Below are 18,706 nucleotides of genomic sequence, written 5' to 3'. Positions count from 1 at the left end.
GAACGCCAGGATAAATTGTAAGGTGGAAAAAATATATATTTTTTGAATATGAAAGCGTGAGTGCAAAGTTTGGAACACGATACGAGCTGGTCCAGATCCGCGTTACCCTATGATCGAAAAACCCTGAAGCCAACGGTTTATGGTTTGCCTTCGACGCGGTCTTTCGTCTATGCGCTGTCGATGGCTTCGGTGCTCGAGAAAACTAAAGAGCGGACGTAGAGTTTTCTCAGAAGTGGCGACCACTTGGACAATTTTGATTTACATCTTGCGAAGAAGCAAAAGTCGGTCTTCGATGCTAGAGTCGCGTTACGCAATGCCTAAGAACAAAGATACACATGGAGAGAGGCGATCGAGTACTTGCACCCCGTGTAATCTCCATCGCCAGGTTTCAGATGTGGGTTTACGGCGTTTCGGGAACGAGCCGTTCAATCTTCGCCGCGAACCATAAAACGCGCGGCGCGAGACGTGCGGACGGTAGTGTATATTGCCGTGCATTTAGCTCGTCGCGCGCGCCGCTGACAGAAGAGGGATTTGCCTTCGCCGCTTTACCGGATTTACCGAGACACCTCGTGAAACACGCCCATGTTTGACTTCAGCTTTTGAGCGAAGCCGAAATTTTCACAGGAACTCACCGCCATGTGTCACGGGACGAGAAAAAGAAAGCAAGAGAGAGAAAGAGGGGAATCTACAGACCCGGCCAACGATGCAAGACTTATCACGCGTCGTAGAACGACGTGCCGACGCACAGAATAGATTGTTTGTCGATTTTTAGTGACCTCGCGCGCTATAAAGCCGACCGCTCGTAAAACCGAGTTGCGTTTGCCGAGCTTCGTCTCGACGTATGCTTTTTGCTACGCGCGCACGGTCATCGTTGCCGAACGCGGTTTTAACCATTTCTTAATCGCGCTGCGTTATTTTTTCCAGCGACTGGCGCTAAAATTATCAGAGTGGTCGAGCAGTCTCGTAGAAGTTACGTAGGTTTACATCGGCGCAGGTTTCGTCGTCCAAGATGATTTCTCATAAAACGCACGGATGAAAGTTGCGAATTTTCACGGTATATTTCTGCTTGCTTCGTTCGTCGTTGATTCTTGCGTCGTCGAGCGATGCGTACAGCTGTATTTGCATCTTCGAGAGAATTTAAGTCCTTCCTTCGAAAGAGTTCAGATAGAATTTCTTAGAAGCGTGACACGTGTGCATCTTGTATCGTACTTTTGGTTAGACGCTGGGATTTTCTATCAGAGTCGCACGCTTGTGTAACAATACGGCGGAGTTTTTACGACTTACCGTATATATGTTAGACGCATGAATTTTTAGATGTAGGGTACACCGAAGGTAAGAGATACGAATGCACTACGGTCGGTAAGGCAGGCGTTGGTTAAGTAACCTACGTTCGATATAAGGAGCTATCTTTATGTTATCTACGCGCAACAAGTTAGAGATCAAAGAAGAGACGAGGAACAGGGTAGAGTTACTTATCGTCTTCTTCCTTACCGATCGGGCAAATCAAGATCAAAAAAAGATCGAAGCTTTCGATGTGCTTTCTGTAATCTTCCGAGTTGCTAAAGTACAGCAACTTGTCTGTTACATATTCTCTACGATAGACCCGTGTAGTTGATGTTTATTTTTTAATGAAAGATCGCATAAGGCGTACCAGCAGTCAGTCGCCTACCTTCGGTTGACCAGAAATTGATCGGTGGTAATAAAGTTCTTGAATCAGGTCTAGTGTGCTCTCTCTCGATGAAATTTACCAACAGTCGGTAAAATATCTTCGGCTGGTCATGACTGGATCAACGATGATATTAGTCGTCGTTATTCTGTTATTTTTAATATACGCGTTTAATCCTTACAAGCGCGCGTATAATTGACAACATGGATAAAAATCACAGTGTAGGATATTGTTTTTGTACGGAACATTTACTCGTTCACGCATCTACCGATGTTTCTAACGCCGTTCAAATTCAAAAGATTCTCAAATACCGCGAACAAGGATACGCGAGTGAGTGTTTTTAATGTCTTTTATTTCGTTTTTCTTAATATAATTTACAAACTTACTTAACTCTCGTATAAATCTAAAAATATAGATGCTCGTGCATGGCGTAAATTAATAACATAGAAAATAACAGGAGACTTAAACCATCCGCGAATTTCTAGTTCATTCGGCGGAACAGAGCTCGTTGTACATAGTACATTGTACATTTCCATATATCACTATACAGTAGGTATATTAAAAAATAGTACAAAATATTTTAATTCTTTTGTTTCGCACTTTCTCCCTCTCGCTTTCTCTCACACACTCATACGCAAACGCATTCTTTCCTTTCCCATCACTTTCGCGCTTATACACATAGACCTAGAAATTTCACTCCTATTTTAACGTGTACTTTGAAATAAAAATTACAACGTTGTATAATAGCTTTCGTTTCGTTCTCGCAAAGATATTTCGTTTCGTACGGTTTATATAATCGTCTTCCACTTCTCGACGAGCCGCTTCTCCAGATTTTCAACGATTCCTCGAGAATCGTGCGATTCTCAACGATCGTACAACGCGAAGTATCGCCAAGTACGTCGAAACATTTTCACGCTTTTCCTAGGACAAATAATCCAATAAAACGATACTCCGAATCTTTTCAAAGAAATACTTTTAACGCATATTGCTTCGATCTTCTTTCAAATTCGTCCACCTAATAATTAAAACGAACAACTTCTTCAAAAAAAAAAAAAGCTACGCCATCCGTCGCAAAGTTCGAATCAATGCCATTCCCGTTCCATCGCACAATTTTCATCGCACTGGATAAACAAGTGGCAAGTTAAAAACTGCAAAGATGGCATCGTTCTCGGTGAAATACGGTTCGACTCGAAGAGCCGAACAACGGGCAGCGTTAAACGCCGAAGGAAGAAGCGAGCTCGACGAATAAATTCCACAGACGTTTCTTCTAGAAAAGAAACGCGTTTCGACCAGTAGTAAAACCGAAGGGGAGATCATCGTTGCGGTTAGACGGTGCATCCTCGGTCACAAAAGGACCCTTAATGATGCTCTCCACCGGTAGAATAGAAGAAAAAAAGGGGGGGAAGGAGGAACGGTCTAGGGTCAGGAATATTTTTAGAAGAGAGCAGGTACCACCTAAACCAAGTAGCTTCGACACCCTATTGCACCTGTCACCTGTGGCAACGGTGGCACAGGTTCTTCCTGTGGCCGAAAAATTTGCATTATCCCCTCCTCGAGTCGTTGCAGACAACGAACGCGTTTTACAATTCTGCCGTTTCCATCTTTATTTACGGCATCTCCTTTATCGAGAATCTTTCAAGTTCTTTTTTCTTTTCTTCTTTTCTTTTCTTCACCGAGTCGGCCAGTATCGTGCAAGTCGTGAAAACGTCGCTTCTTTTTTCCAAACGAGCGTACTCGAAGGCTCGTACTATCGTCAGTTTTGAATTTTTCTTCTCTCAGAAAATTGCCGAACGTTACCGAAACATGGACAAATATGCGGATGAAACGTCGATGGAAAATGTTGTAGAGATTTTTCGGAAAACGTGCCGAGGGAGACCGAAAAAATTCTCAGCGTCCTTTGTACGATACAAAATAAGGCACATTTTTTCACGTTGAAAATTGATATCGTAGTCGTAAGAAACGTCGATATCGGTCGAATAAATTTTTCTACGACTCGGCCAATAGTTCGCAGAATATTCGTCCGATATGACCGACAGAAAAAGTACGAAATTTACATTCGCAGCGTATAAAATAAAACTTTAGCGTCGATTAGTCGTTCCAAGATTAATTAAACTTGGTAGTTGTATGTACAAACGTCCTCTCGATGCACCGATATGATAAAATTTTGTCAATGTTAACGCTTCCAACCTCTGCACGTTGTACTTTTCTTAAGGTTTCTTTGTCTCTTCCTTTTCTTCTCCCTTATCGAATATAAAAGTACAGCCATATATGTCTATAACTACAGATAAAAACATCTTTCAATTGCCAACGAGACATAAAATCGTATCGAAGAACGGTAAAAATATTGCCACGATTCGTTGCGATCGCTTTTCCATCGTGTTTCGAAAAACAGATATTGTCATTTCTCTACAGCGAGTGAAAATTCATATAGAACAATTTCTTTGCAATTTTTCTTTGTAGTTCCTTGTTGAATTAAAAATCAATCGCTCGATGAATTTCCAATCTTTTTCTAATATCTTCATATGTACAACAATTATAAATGCTCTTTTTATAAACGCTCTCTTCGTAACAATAATATATAATTAACGTTGCATCTAGTTATTATTATATTATCTACCAACTAATCTTTCTCCTAAGAGAAAGATATCGAATACTTAACGTTTAACGTTTAACAATTAAGGTAATATAATGTCGATTTAATTTTGTAATAGAAAAAGATTATACAATTTATACATTGTTTGTTTAACGAACTAAAAAAAAATACCACAGTCTGTAGCAATGGTTTCGCAATTATCGATCGAATCGAAAAAACAATACCATTCGATCGTCGTGACGATATTTCCACCGTTGTAAAACGATCTTCGTCATTTGGCATGTTTCATCCTTTTATACTACACAAAGGCTGGCGATCCAAATCGACGTAAGCTCGCTCGTAAGAAAAGTCTCGTAGCATTTTTTCAAAGACGAGCATTTTTTTGGTCCTTTTGGAAAAAACCGCCCTTTGACATCTAGTTTCTGTATCGACCAGTATCGGTGGAAATGTGTAAGGAGCGTTACGATAGTAACTGGATATCTTTCGGAACGTTCCACGGAATATTCCATCGTGATCGTGATAAAATCACCCGAAACGAAATTAAAAAATCGACGTACGAGCCTACGCCACTTGGACCACCCATGTGAAAGTCCTAACGCGTGACATCCTTTTCCGCCGTATTCTCTACCATCCAGATACAAGTATACCGCTTAGAAAATACTCGGTCGCTCGGACCATGTCCGAACGACGTCCACCATGACGATTCCATTCGTTTGCACCAATTAGTCCCCCTCTTCGAAATCCAATTTCACAGCAAACCATCATTTGGTATTCTCCGTTGCGACATTGTCCCTTCTACCGACGCATTATATCCGCTATAGTGAACCCTTGCCTGGCTGGGGCGGGTCTGGGCGGAGGTGGCGGCTGTGGGGTGGGTGCCCTAGGTGGTCGCGACACCTCTTCCTCTCGTTCTCTGTCGCGTTCTCTTTCTCTGCTCTGTTCCATCTCTCGTTCTCGTTCCCTCTCGCGTTCCTGCAGCTCCAGCAGCACCCTCGACGGTCCGGGTGATCCGATTCTTCGTCTGTACGAGGTCAGAATCAATGGCGGTGGGGGTGGGAGCGCACCAGGAGGATTCTGTGTGACAGAGTGTCCGCCAGTCGCGCTGCTGGTTACCGTGGAGGACGGCTTCACGGCCGGAAGCAGGTCTCTTCTGATCTGCAGGTGAGGTCTCTGAGGAAGAGCGGACGAGGAAGTTGGCGGCGGAGGCGGTTGCGGCGGTCCGGACGAGCCTTGAGAGGGATAGGAAGCGTTCGTCGTGGAGGCTGGCAAGGAGGAGTTGGTGGTAGACGCGGACGACGACGAGCCGGCATCCTGACAGTCCTCTTCCGGGCTGTCGTCGTCCCTGAGAGCCTCCTCCAACGCTTCGGGTGGCACGTCGCCTACCGCGTGCGTCAACGCGTGCCTCCTCAGGTCGCAGTTTCTGCGAAACACCTTACCGCACGAGGTACACTCGTAAGGCTTGTGATCCGTGTGAGTGAGGAGGTGGGTTTTCAGGTTGCTGCGTTGATTGAAGCTTCGAGCGCAGACCGGGCATTTGTGAGGAGATTCTTCCATGTGAAGGATTTTGTGCACGGCTAGGGTACGGCTTTGGCAGAAACCTTTGCCGCACTCGCCGCACTTGAACGGCTTCTCCTTGCTGTGAATATACCTGCAATGTACATAGGGCCGGGTTTAGTTTGGTCTGATAACGACGCATTCGTGCAACCGCGAGATAGCAGAGGCGTTGCAGTTTCTAGCGTAGCCTGGCTCGTGATATCGAATCGAATTCTCGCCTCTGCACGATTTCACGGATTTCATGATAAAAAACGAAATTACCTATGATCTCGAAGGTGATCCTGCCTCCTGAAGGCTTTGCCGCAGATATCGCACGAGTACGGCCGCTCGTCCGTGTGCGTCCGTTCGTGAATCAACAAATTGTACGACTTTGTAAACTGTCGATTACAGAATTTACAGATAAACTGTTTCTTAGGCCTGGACGCTCTTCCCGGCGCCCTTAAGAGCCTCCTATCCAAATGTTGATGCGCCAACGGTCCACCAGGCGGATAAAGGGCCGCCGAACCACCCGGGAAGGGACCTGCGAACACCGGGTAACCGGGTGGTGGTTCGAGAAGAGGCGGTGGAGGGAGCAGAAGAGCCCTCGCGGCTAGTTCCTTCCTCTTGTCCGCCATCATAGCCATAATTTCGTAACTGGACGAGGATTTTCTCGCGACGGACGACTCTGCGCCGACCTCGTGATCCGGATTCGACGCGTTCGACGAGGAAGGTGGTGGCCCGGTTAAGTGAGGGTGCAGGTCGGCCGGGTAGGGCGCCAAGTGCAGCCTCGAAGGCACCACGGGCACGAACGCGGACGATTCGCGGTGATGATGGTGACCCAAGCCGGCTACCAAGCCGTGTCGATGGTGATGATAGGCAGCCAGGGCGCTAGACGGGTCGAAGCCCCTCGAAGTCGACTGTGCCGCTGATCCTGAGGACGATGCGCCCGCCGAAGTCGGTGCCGTCCTTGGTGACGGCCCAAGGCCCAGGTCCCGACCTCTGCTCGTCTCCTCCGAGACCGTAGCCGAGGCCGAGGCCGACGACGCCACGATGTCCGTCGGCATACCGATGACACCTGCAATTTCAATCGACTTCGTTGCTGATCGATGCTTCGCTTCTTGTCGCTAACCGTACCAAAGATATCGTATCGTATAGGTTTTCTTGGAGGGTACGAGGGAAATTTACACGCGAATTGAGCTGAATTTCAGCTCCGCGTGAAAAAGATACCCGATGACCGGAAACGTAGGATGTGGAAGTAGTGGAAATAGAAAACGTAATTTACAAATGCGAGTTCCACCGTTCGGATAGTTCTTCGTCGCGTGGTTTTTATTACGTTAAAGTCGTTATTCGAGCTTTAGGTAAAATATCCTTTCCTATCTGCCAATGTAAATCGTTACGACGCATATATCTTTCACCGTATTGCGACGGTGTTGTTATAAATCGAGAGACCGGGTAGATGCAAACGAGAAGCGATACGTTTCTTTGGATAACTTTCGGGTAAAGGGAAGATTTAATCGACGATCGACGCGTAAACGTTGCATCGGTATTAAATTACCGGATACTTGCTCTTGAAAACGATACTTCTCATCCAGTACTTATTTTTATTCGTTGGAAAAGCTGAACCGAATTATAGTAATAAAATCGGGGAATGTACGTAACGCTACTTTTCACGACAACCGATAAAGCCATATACTTTCGTTTCCGCTCTACCTTCGTGATAAGATAAACCTTTAACTATGTATTTACCCCGAAACAAACGATTTAGGCTTCCGAGAAAAGGAAAAAATTCTACGTAAACAATATTACTACTTCGAAGCAAAAAGATCTAAAGCGACTTTCACACCGTTGCAAAATGGTAACGTATACTCCGATTACGAAATGCCATGGAAATGCGATTCAAGGACTTTAGCTACGTTCGTAACGTTTGTTTCTCCGAACTTCCTAAGATCTGTAGTTTATCGTAGGATAAAAAAGGAAGGAAGAACGGATCGACGAGAATGAATCTACGAATGCCGAATACATTAGCGACTCGTGTGAAAATCATCGTCGATGATCGATCTTTTGAAATTAAACCGAGGAATCCACGTGACAAGGTTAAGTGTAAACCACGTTAAACATATCCGCCATCTTGCCATTCGTCTGTGACTTCCATTAAACATCGATACGAATTGAATTCATAGTCCGAGAGATATCGTTTCCTCGTGATATTTTGCTTCATTATCGTAATCGATTAATTAACAAGACCCTTTACACGATACGTTCGGTACGGTGAAGAAATTCTCTTATTGTCGTCCCACGAACTAAACTCTATCAAAATATCTCTGTTCGGAAAGCATTCTTGCATCGGACCTTACTCACGATTCTACATGAATAAAACGATCGTGCGATAAGAAAAGCGGAATCCCCCGAGCAACGGGTCTCGTTCACGATAAATCCAACGAACAACGCTATTCAACGGCGTAAAACGAAGCGCGGTTTCCACCTAAAGTCATGACTAATTGCTCGTCTAACGAATCAAAAGAACACGACTTTATCGCGTATCGCGATTCCCAGACAATCGTGCGATAATGCGTGGAACCCGCTCCCGTTTAGCCAGCCGCGTGCGTTCCACGAACGTGAACTGGTTATCTCGAGCCGAGCACACCTGCCAACATGGCTTCCGCGGACCCAGCGGTCACGGCTAGTCCTAGCGGCCATGTTGGAATCGCCAATGCCCAGAAGAATGCAACGAGCTTGGACCACCTTGTTCCCTCTTTACCTCCGTATCGATCTAAATGTTCGACGCCTATACGATCCTAGAAAGGAGCTCACCAGGGAAACGTCGGCCGTCGAGAACGCTTCTCGATCTCGCGTTTACTCTCCGCCGATATCGGTCCACCGTCGCATCTCCGCCCGAGACGTGTGATCCTGTGCAGCGATCGCTGGCGGGAGCATTCGTCGCGATACCAGGATCGGCTACATCGAGTCGCTGCCACCAACGATTCTGCTGTTCGTTCCTCGGCTGCTTTATCGTGAAACCATCCGCGAGCACCCACGTAAGCACACATACACGGATCCGCACTAGCGACACACTGTGAATCGTACAATCAAGTTGGTAGGGGCACACGATTTCGGCCACGAAACTCGCACACTCGCCGCGCACCTCCTCCAACCTCCTCGATACCCACTCGATCGTGGATCGCTTCTCCTCTTCCGGAAGCCTGGATCACCGCGAAGTCGCGATCGGAGAGGGAGATAGATAGATAAAGACAGAAAGAGAGAGAGAGAGAGAGAGAGAGGAAAAAAAAGGAACGTAAGGAAAAGGAAGAAAACCGCGTAATCGTCGCGGACGTAGCACCGTACCTACGTTTCTCGATCGTAGACACGAAGGAGCGCGCGGTTTACTGCGTGTTGGACGCCGCCAGGTAGGCTACCTCGGCGCACACCCACGCAACCGAGGCACACGCATGGTCCACACGCACGCGGACACACAGGTAACAGACCACGACTTGCCTGGGAGTCTTTCCGTTCGGCTGCCGCTAGTAGCGCTGCTGCTGGATGCTGTGCTCCGACTGCCTCGCTTCTGGCCGACGACGGTGCGACAGAGTCCGATGGAACCGGCCAATGGGAGTCCAACCGAGACGCAGCAGAACCTGGAGCAGGCCCTAGCAATGGGACCGAGACCCTTCCGCGTTCAGCATCCTGCTCGAACAATTGCCCAGCTGCCGCGTGCGGAACAACCGCGCAGAACTTTGTTTATTCGAGGAAAATTTTTGTCCACCTGTACGTACACGATAATAGGCTAAACAGGTTAATCGTATCGTAGGATCGAGCGTAATTTTAATCCGACATGGAAATCCCAAAGTTTCGGCGATTGTAGCGTGTTTGTAGGGTGACGTTAACGTTCGAATTAATTCAAACGAGAAGGAAGCGCGGCAGCAGAAATACGGGAGTAATTTTACTCTAGCATGCATGGACACGCGAGAATGTATTTGCATAGTCTATGTACGGATCGAATTTAATTTGCATGAAAATTTAAATTATACATGCAAATAAGAGTCAGAGAGACGCAGAAGTTTAACAGCAGATCGAAGAAACGAGACAGTGGTCGTATTAACGCTTACGACTCGCTGCAACGAGACATCGTTAATGCGTTACGATAAAATCAGATAACCAAAAGGAACATCGAAGATAACGATTGACTAAATAGTCGAATATGTAACCGCGCGTAAGGTTTGCGCTATTTCGAAACTATAATCCGAGATAATTCTATTTGAAGCGCCATGCAAAATTCATGAAATGGCTTTAGATTAGATTGCTGGCTGTTCAAACGATAAAAGAAACATATTTAAACGTAATTTTTCACGTGAACGTTCTTCCGTGTTACTCGCTCGGTTTCTCCACAGACATTCGACGGATCGAGAAAGCACATCACCGTTTGATAAACGATTCGAGGCTTCCCTTAAACTACATTGATATATACCGTCGGTATTTCAAGATTCTCGACTAGAAGGGTCGGTATATATCGTCGATACGATATTGCGAATATTTATCGATAAGCTGCACCTCCGTCGAGACCCTTGAAACATGGACGGTGTTATTGATCGTCCGAGGACACCCTTCCAAATAATTCTTCTTGCAGCGCTGGAAATCTCACGGACGATCGTTCATACCTAGCTATACGCACCGAAACGATGTTCCAAACTGTTGAACTACTTCAAGAAAAATTCTACGACCTTATTTATGTATATCCGTGACCTGGAGGCTACCATTGCTACTACTACGCTTACTTGCTACTGCTATCTTATGTTTTGGGTTGCAAGGTCTAGGAACGAAGAAACTAGTAAACAGATTTCTATTTAGGTTCCCTGTAGCCTCCAGCCAAAGCTACGAGGTTAACTTATTTCGATAATGTCCTTTTGCTATAAACAAATGAACGTGCTTCCTATCGTTCCATCGTCTAGTAACACTAAGAGAGTAAGGATCTGCATCAGCATAAACTTATACATTATACCTTTAATTATTTCAATATACCTTTCTATTACGAATTCGTTCGCTCGTTCTTCGATCAACCTCAAACTCGACGCAAACGTTTCTCCGGTCGGTGCGAGATCAAGCCTTTCTACCCTTATTTTCTACCCCGCATGGGTACGATCAACGTTCCAGCAACGTTTGTTCCAACTTGAAAACTCCATTCCGCGTCAAACCCATCGCTAACAGAGACGCAGAGCAAAGGGGACCAGGAACGAGGGAGGGAGATCCACGGGTATCCTATCTACCAGTGCCTACGACGCGGTGCCGCGCAGGTTGAACGCAGGAGGTTTAGGTAGAAACATGGTATGAGGAACAGGTGCGTAATACCAAGGTTCGGTGCCCCCCTGATCGATAAACATATCCATCTCCTTCGATTCCTATATTCTCTATCTACAGAGCCGGTATAAACATCCATCTCTAATGCTCCTTCGAAATGCAGCGCGCAAACACGTTGCATCTTCGCCACCGGACTGTTACCAATTTGCCAAAAGAACCCGTTCGTTTACGTGCATTTACATACCTGATCGATCCTTCCGAAAGTCAATGGACCGTGCAGCAACTCGAAGACTCCTTGTTCGTCTTAGATCTCAATCACCTGTACATAAGAGGAAAGTCGAATTCCAGGAGGAGGTAACAGCCGCTCGAAGCATTATTTACTAGAAACGAAGATGAAGGTAGATCGCGTCACGTTCGAAACGCGAAGTTCGGGCGAACGGGTAACGGAAGGTAAAAAATCGTGGGGCAGGTTGTAAGTCCACCTGTAGGAAACTCGTACGGCGCCGGCACTGAAGAAGGAGATCGGTTGATGGTGGGCGGGAAGGGGAGAGACCAGCGGCCAGAGGCACTCAGAGAGATCGAGCCTCGATCTTTCTCCTTACTTCTTCTCTTCTCTTGCTTCTTCTTCCCGGGCCAGTCGACATCCAGTCCATCCCTCTCCCTCGTGGGCAGAGCACGCGGTTCTTTTTCTTTCTTTCCGTCTCTTTTCTGCTGGCAGCAGCCGCCGCCGCCGACGCCCAGCCGGTTTTACACCGGCGAACCGATCCAATCGAGTGTCTCGGAAGAACGAGGCTGGTTCTAGTTCATGGATCGTGGATTTCGCTCCACTTGCCTAGAACAACCGGCGTAATTGTTCGTCCGTGCGATCCACAGGGATTTGCTCGCGCCACGATCGCCACGCCACGCTTCCTCGCGGAGCAACATCGAACTCGCACGAATCCAGCTATTGCAATTACGAAAAACTTTGGAGATTCGCGCGTTCGTCAGACCGAGCCGAGACCCGTTTCTCCGTTTCGTTTTGGCTTACCTTCGTCTCGTCGCGGTGGCCACGAGCAACTGCTCCGGATTCCTTCCGAGTCCAGTCGCTTTGCAACCGAACGCTTCCTGACTGTGTCCTTCCGCGAGACACGATTTTTACGGCAATAGGAGGTGGAATGGTTTACGCGTTCGCTGCTACCGATGCACGTGTCGCGTCTATTCCATTGCTTATGTACGTAGCACCGCTGACGTAGCTGTTACATTTTACTTTCTGTACGTTTCGACGAAATAATCTGCAAAGAGAAACGAAGCGGTATATCCGAACGAGTATTGCTTAAAATAAGACGTTTCTAGCGAAAAAAAAAAAAAAAAAAAAAGAACAAAGGTACCGACCGATATATTCATCGAATAGCAAGGCAGCTACTGCAATCTCGCTAAATATCCGTAATGTCCAAGATTATCCGGTTGAAATATTCATTTTACTCGTTACGCAAGGAGAATTTCCAATCGGACACGGTTCCAGCGTTATTCGTGCAGCGGTCAACTCGATACGGTTCGTATTCTGGTTATTATTGGGTTTCCCTATTCACCTTGCTTTCTACTCTTTGGTAAAAATCGGTCACGAAATCGGCTAGCGAACGCGAGCATTCGCCGGTGGCTGATAGACGAGGTTGGAGCGGTCGATCGATAGATCGGCGATCGAGACGACCTCCTGGCATGAATATTAAGACAAATTTCTCGAATATCGGCCTTCTCGCCGAGCATCCATCGGCTCGCAGCGCGATCAGATCGTTTTCTCCGCAGCAACGCCGGAACAAACCTCCCATTGATGACCCATCGATGTTCATCGACTGACTATTTTAATGTCCCGTGAATTTCTGTTCCGCGTCACGAGAAAACGTACTGCTGTCCATAAAAATCGATTTCTCATCTCCACTGCTATCGTTCGATCGATATTCTTTCCAGTCGGAATAGAAGTACGACCTGTTCGAATTCGCTTTTTATTAAATGTAAAAAAATTTGCAATAATAAAAATAAATACAGAAAAAATTTGCTTATATCTCTTTGACAAAGATAAACTTCCTAAGTAACAAAAAATCGTTGATGCGGTAGTTTGGAAGAATCAAACTCGACGTTTCAGGGTTTAACCTTGCGCGTAACAAATAAGCATCGAGCGTCGGATCCAAGCTCGTTGAAAAAGACGATCGAGGCAGAAGCTATTATCGATCATCGATCGTAGCTACTTTTCACCGTAAGCGGCTATGAACTTTTCCGTTTTTCGTGCGCTATTGTGCGTAGGTCAACGTTTACCTGCAGGTGCATTTGTATTCACGAGCCGGCGACACGCTGTCGGGTGTAGCGTCGTGTAAACGCTGCAGGTACCTGCCAATGTGGACGAATCAGCTGCGGAGGAACGTTTTTATGCAGCATCTCGGAGAGATAATGTAGTCGATCTTTTTACTGGCCTTCTATATTGCTCAATGTACCGACAAAGAACCTCCATGGACGCTTTTGACAAGTTTTTTCTTCGCCTATTCCATTGCTTTTGTACTCGCGAGGTAGTCCGAGATCGAATTAAAACCTGATTAAGCGAGCATGGCAGGATATATGGTAATTAACGCCGTAAGTTGTCTCTGATTTTTTTACAGTAACCTTTAAGACCAGTTTCTTGTTAAAAGAATCATTCGAATAATTTAAGTCGATGAAATTTATTTAAAAAATGATCTATTAATTTATTCTTTCTGAAAATACCGATTCTTTTCTAAAAATATATTAGAGATCATTGTTATTATATTTATTAGAAATTTACGCAATTGACGCGAAGAGTAATGAGTAGTAAATGCAAAACGCTAGAGGGTTCGTTGTGACGAAACATTGACGAATTACTGGAGGAGGCTACGGTAACGGTATGCGGTGACGAGCCTTTTCCCTAAAAGGCCCAGATGCTAGGGAGAAGGTCAACATGGTTCCTTTACGTGAGAAAAAAAATGGGTCTCCGACGACAGGTATTTTACATTTAAATATCGGAGTGGCTCGCGGTACTCAGATGCAAAATACAACGTTGTACGTGATCTCACGTGTGAGAACGAACGAGGATGGACGCCAACGATAAAGTTACAGAACAGTTTCGTATTAGAATTTAGATTTGCATTTAAGCGTTTAACAGCTCGATGGTTTCAGTACCGATATATTCGTTCGTACTTTACACGCTAAATCCCTCGATGAGAAGAATCATCTTTCTAGATCGAAGCACGGTCTAACGGCTGGAAGAGTTTTAAACCAATAGTCCGAACTTCGATGCTCTTTTCCCGAAGAACAAAACAATGTACCATTACCGCATGCAAATAGAACGCGATGTAAAAGACAAGACGCAGTTGCACCAAATTCTCGTTAAAATCGTACGAGAAGAATCTCAAGGGAATTTTTGGCTCTGCTTCGCACATCGTAAGTCATCAGAGAGTGCGAGAAAGTCACGCACCGATTAAAACGCGAATGGTAGGTTTTGGGGGGTCAGAGGACTCGATCCGTACAAGCTTTTAGGCAAGGCGACAGCACGCGAGGCGTTGCTACAGCGTGCAACTGCCTCTCCCGTCGTTTTGTTCACTGAACTAGTTCCCTCTCCTCTTTCCGCCCCCGACCACATGCAGCCACTACCACCGACGCTATCTCACCACCACCACCACCACCACCATCACATCCACGCCGGGAAGTTATCAAGATCACCACCGTGCTGGAAGTTGGAAGAAGACTGGGCGAGCGACTCCTTGCTTCCAAGAGGAAGAGAAACGACGAGCAGTCCAACTCTGTTGGCTGACTTTCGATCAAGATTTCATCGAATTTGATCTAATTGAAGAGTTTAAGGGAAACATGGAGAGGAAATTCGCGTCGAATCGTTCCTGTCGAAGCTTTCATGGAAGTTATGGACGGATTTCCTTTGTTCACGGTTTATTAAACCGTTACCTGCTATGGATCTCCTTCAGTAACTCTAGAAAAGATTCGTTTCAATTTGGAGGTCTTATACAGTCGATAAAAGTTAGAAAGTGGTACATCTCTAAATAATTAACAGAATTGTACTCTTAAGAAACGTTGACAATCCGAAAACTAAATGTAACTTCTGTATTTCTGTTCATCGAGTGGTGTTAAAAAATACGTATACAGGGTGTTCTGTGATCTCTGGTACCCAGCGTTTTTCTCGTAAATGGCGAATACCGGAAAAAGATGCTAGAGAGGAAAGTTTTTCCATTAAAGTTTTCCAAAGATCAGCCTGGTACGCGTGTGTGACAAATTTTCAAGTTTATTTTCCTCGGAGACAAAGCGTTCTCCGAACAAGCTTTATTCCACATTTTCGACTTATTTTCGCACGTAGAACAACGTCCTGTCGATTATTTTTGCTACCGTTGAGTCCCAGAATTATACACGTTCGAGTATGCTTGAAAACAAATTTTCAAACTCGATTTTCTCAAAAATGAAACATTATACGAACGTTATTGTTCTTCTTATTTTTCCATAAAGAATCACCCTGTACCCGCTTGTTCGCGTTGTTCGGTCGCATTCTGTACAGTGCCGATATCGAAACGAATCTTAAACACTTTTGCACGGTACCGTATCTGAAGAGAGGTAACAATGTCGCGTGTGGATCTACCTTAAAACACGGAATACGATGCGTCGAATTTTGATGCATCGAACGTGAACAAAAGTTGGTGGTTACCGGCGAGGGCGTTCACATTGCACGCGGTGCGTGTGTTGCCGGCGAGCGTCTGCTTACGGTACCGCTTCATTTGCGACTAGCGCGCTCGATGTGCACGCGTCCCATGCGTAACGCGTGCTTGTTCGCAAATTTTCAGATGCGAATCGATTCTAGTTGAGTAACTGCCCCTATTTCCGCCCCAGTTGCGTAGAAATTGCATCCGCTCAACGAATAAATGGAAATGCGAGCGTGAAACGATAATCGCGAGTCATTATGTATGAAACTGCAGGTACGGTGTTATCGTTAATGTATGGGGTTTTGATGCGCGATCAGATAGAGTTATGTTACTCGTAGACAGCTTTAATTACAGTGTCTGTGATCGATGTGCCATGGTACGTGGTTGTTTTCGGAATAAAGGGCTTATTATGTTCTTGCGAATAATCGGAGAGCAGCAAGTTTAATTAAAAAAATTAGGGAAAATGGTTTTGCGTCGCTGATGCTTCTTCTCTCGTCGAGAGAATTAATATCCGATATTACAAGAAATATATTATGAACGTAGCTTTACTTGTATCGCGCAGAAATGATAGAAAAACACGACAGGCAAGAAGGAATTGCCAAGAGAAGAAGGATAGAGAAACGGAGCTGGAAGAAACTGTACAAAGAGTAAAAACGCATCCCTGCCAAATGAAGTCTCCCTAAAGTATATGCATACTTTTTGCCTTGGTATTTCCATTCGAGGAGCGTTCAAGAAGATGACGAAGATTGGGGAACAAGATGAAGATTAAAGACGCACTGTAGGGAACAAAAAGATGACGGCGACGTAATTAAGGAAGTAATATCGTAAAATTTAAGCAGTATAGTAATGATTGGTTTGCGAACGTACTTATATTTTAGTCCAAATAAACTTCAAGGGGAACGAAAAACCGTGGTGAAGTGTATACCCGGCAGAGTGGAAATTAATATTCCTTTGACGATGATTAAGGCGTGTGTTGCTGGGTGTACGTTCGCTTCGGGTTATAAAATAGGAAGAAAAATACTAAAAAGCAACGGATAAAGATAATTAAGATTCAGTGTATAAAATGGGAAGCAAACAGTGTAGTAATGATAATTATTGTTCTTCCAAAGAAAGAACCTAACGATGCAAAATCCGAAAGAACGATATAACGTAACAGCGATAATTCAGCGAACGAAAAGATTGCAAATGGCGCTATAACGTACATTAATCGAGAAAACACTGAAACGAACAAGGTGAAGGAAAGTAGGAGATATAAAACGGTGTAACTGAGAGGAAGAGGAGAATTCTGGGGCGGTCATAGAATGGTAAAATAACGCTATAAGCGTTGTGCGGATCCGCAGTTTCTCTCAATGGAACCCGAAAGAAAAGAAAAGAACGCGACACGGGAACCGAAGGAAGAAACGGATGGCCTCGCAAAACTAAAAGGAAGCGGGTAGATTAAAAAGAGGAGCGAGAGACTTCTCGCGAAACTTTAAGATAAATACGTGCCTGTTAAAGGAATCTCAAAAGGACAAACTCGACCGGGAACGAATTAAAAATAAGCCGGCAGAAATGCCAGGGTCGAGGACCTCTGTAGTCACATCTTTCCAAAAATTCGGACGTCACGGTTGCTTTTCGCTCCCGTCTTCTCTTTATCGTTCCGAAGAAGCTTCAAATGAGACGAAGAGAACCGGCGAATAACTTATGCAAAAGGAACAAACTCGTCGAGAGAAAGGGGGGGGGGCGGGAAGGGACGAACAGAAGAAAGAAATCGAATGAGATTTTCACACTGGTCGGGGACAAATGAATGTTCGAACGAATGGCAGAAAAATGGTTCCACGTGGAGCATAAGCAACTAGGAATATCTCGAGCTTCGTGAAAAACGAAAGCGTGGATCGAGGATAGGGAAAATGTAACGCAGGAAGATCGAATCTGTAGCTCGTACCCGACCAACCACGTGGTCAGTGTGAACGGAGCCTGAATCCTGATCCAAGGAGCACCGTAGAAAAGGATAAAGAGGGCAAGAAGGAGACGATGAAGAAAGACCGCGTCAGCAGAAGGAGAGGAAACGTGGTCTCGCACCGCGCACGGATCTCGAAGCATGGAGAACACGAACTGGTCGCCGCATACCTACACGACGCGTAATGAGAACATACCAGCGTCGTTCGGCCTGCTATCTGCTATCAAACGGATACCACCGGTTCAACCGCGGATAAACCGTGTACCGGGCCCTCGGCAAACTCAAATTCGTTTTACATCGAGTCATATAGCCGAGAAATTTATCGAAACAACGTCGTATCGGAAGAGTCGTTTCACCAAAGGATCTCGCATGCCACCATCTTACACGTTATATTCTCCAGATATAAATCCCTGATTTGGAACGAAAAATTGCCGCCGGTTGCTGAGAAATTCGCGCTAAAAAATTTTCGAGAATGTGTCGTAACAGGGGAACTGTTTCGCGCAAGATTTTCCCTCGCCACCTACTTACCGGTTATATCTTCCTAATCCGAAGCCTGAAATTTTGCCCGAGAACTTTATTCGTTCTTATTCAGTCGTATTATACGCGTAGCCTGGTCTTTTATAAACTTACCTTATCTACCGATCTTTGTACGACCTGTACACCGATTTGAATCACCGTGTTGCAGACATTGTGAATAATTTTTAGAAATCCTTTTATGTCTACAGGATCATACAGATACCTTTTAACCATTTTATTTCATTAATTTAGAGAGTGGGATTATTGAACTAAACGTGGATGACGGGATGTGAGACACGAAATAAAGGGTGCTGATTGCGAGGAATGGAGCAATGATTAGGGGTAGGGAATATCGGATGCGAGATACCAGTATTGAATTGTAGGTATTAGATACGAGATAGAGAACGTAAGATTTAGAAAATAAAACGTGGAATAGAAAGTGTGAGACGTGGAAATATGTGCGAATTCTTCAACGTAAAGTTCTAAAG

At 45.3% G+C, this 18,706-nt stretch overlaps 2 protein-coding genes across 2 annotated transcripts in view; one reads left to right on the top strand and one right to left on the bottom strand.

The window, feature by feature from the left end:
- LOC132911091 (optineurin-like) overlaps window positions 1-18,706 on the top strand; it is a 428,401-nt gene that overhangs the window by 50,704 nt on the left and 358,991 nt on the right. The gene's annotated exons all lie outside the window — the stretch shown is intronic.
- On the bottom strand, window positions 2,002-11,482 carry LOC132911437 (protein bowel). The gene is made up of 4 exons (XM_060968046.1): window positions 11,326-11,482; window positions 8,604-9,473; window positions 6,075-6,867; window positions 2,002-5,907 (listed from the first exon to the last, which is right to left on the bottom strand). Exons 3-4 carry the CDS (start codon window positions 6,854-6,856, stop codon window positions 5,055-5,057), a joined length of 1,635 nt encoding a protein of 544 aa, XP_060824029.1. The 5' UTR covers window positions 6,857-6,867; window positions 8,604-9,473; window positions 11,326-11,482; the 3' UTR covers window positions 2,002-5,054.

The sequence above is a fragment of the Bombus pascuorum genome, chromosome 10 (assembly GCF_905332965.1).
Source record: "Bombus pascuorum chromosome 10, iyBomPasc1.1, whole genome shotgun sequence".
In the NCBI taxonomy this organism is placed as follows: domain Eukaryota; kingdom Metazoa; phylum Arthropoda; class Insecta; order Hymenoptera; family Apidae; genus Bombus; species Bombus pascuorum.
Note: the sequence above shows the minus strand (reverse complement) of the source record. Positions and strands in the feature narration are given on the sequence as shown.

Bases quoted from the DNA above. Each gene is read 5' to 3' on its own strand.
- LOC132911437 (XM_060968046.1), bottom strand. From the start codon at position 6,856: ATGCCGACGGACATCGTGGCGTCGTCGGCCTCGGCCTCGGCTACGGTC. The intron at 5,908-6,074 runs GTAATTTCGTTT...TGTACATTGCAG, and splicing joins GATCACCTTCGAGATCATAG to GTATATTCACAGCAAGGAGA.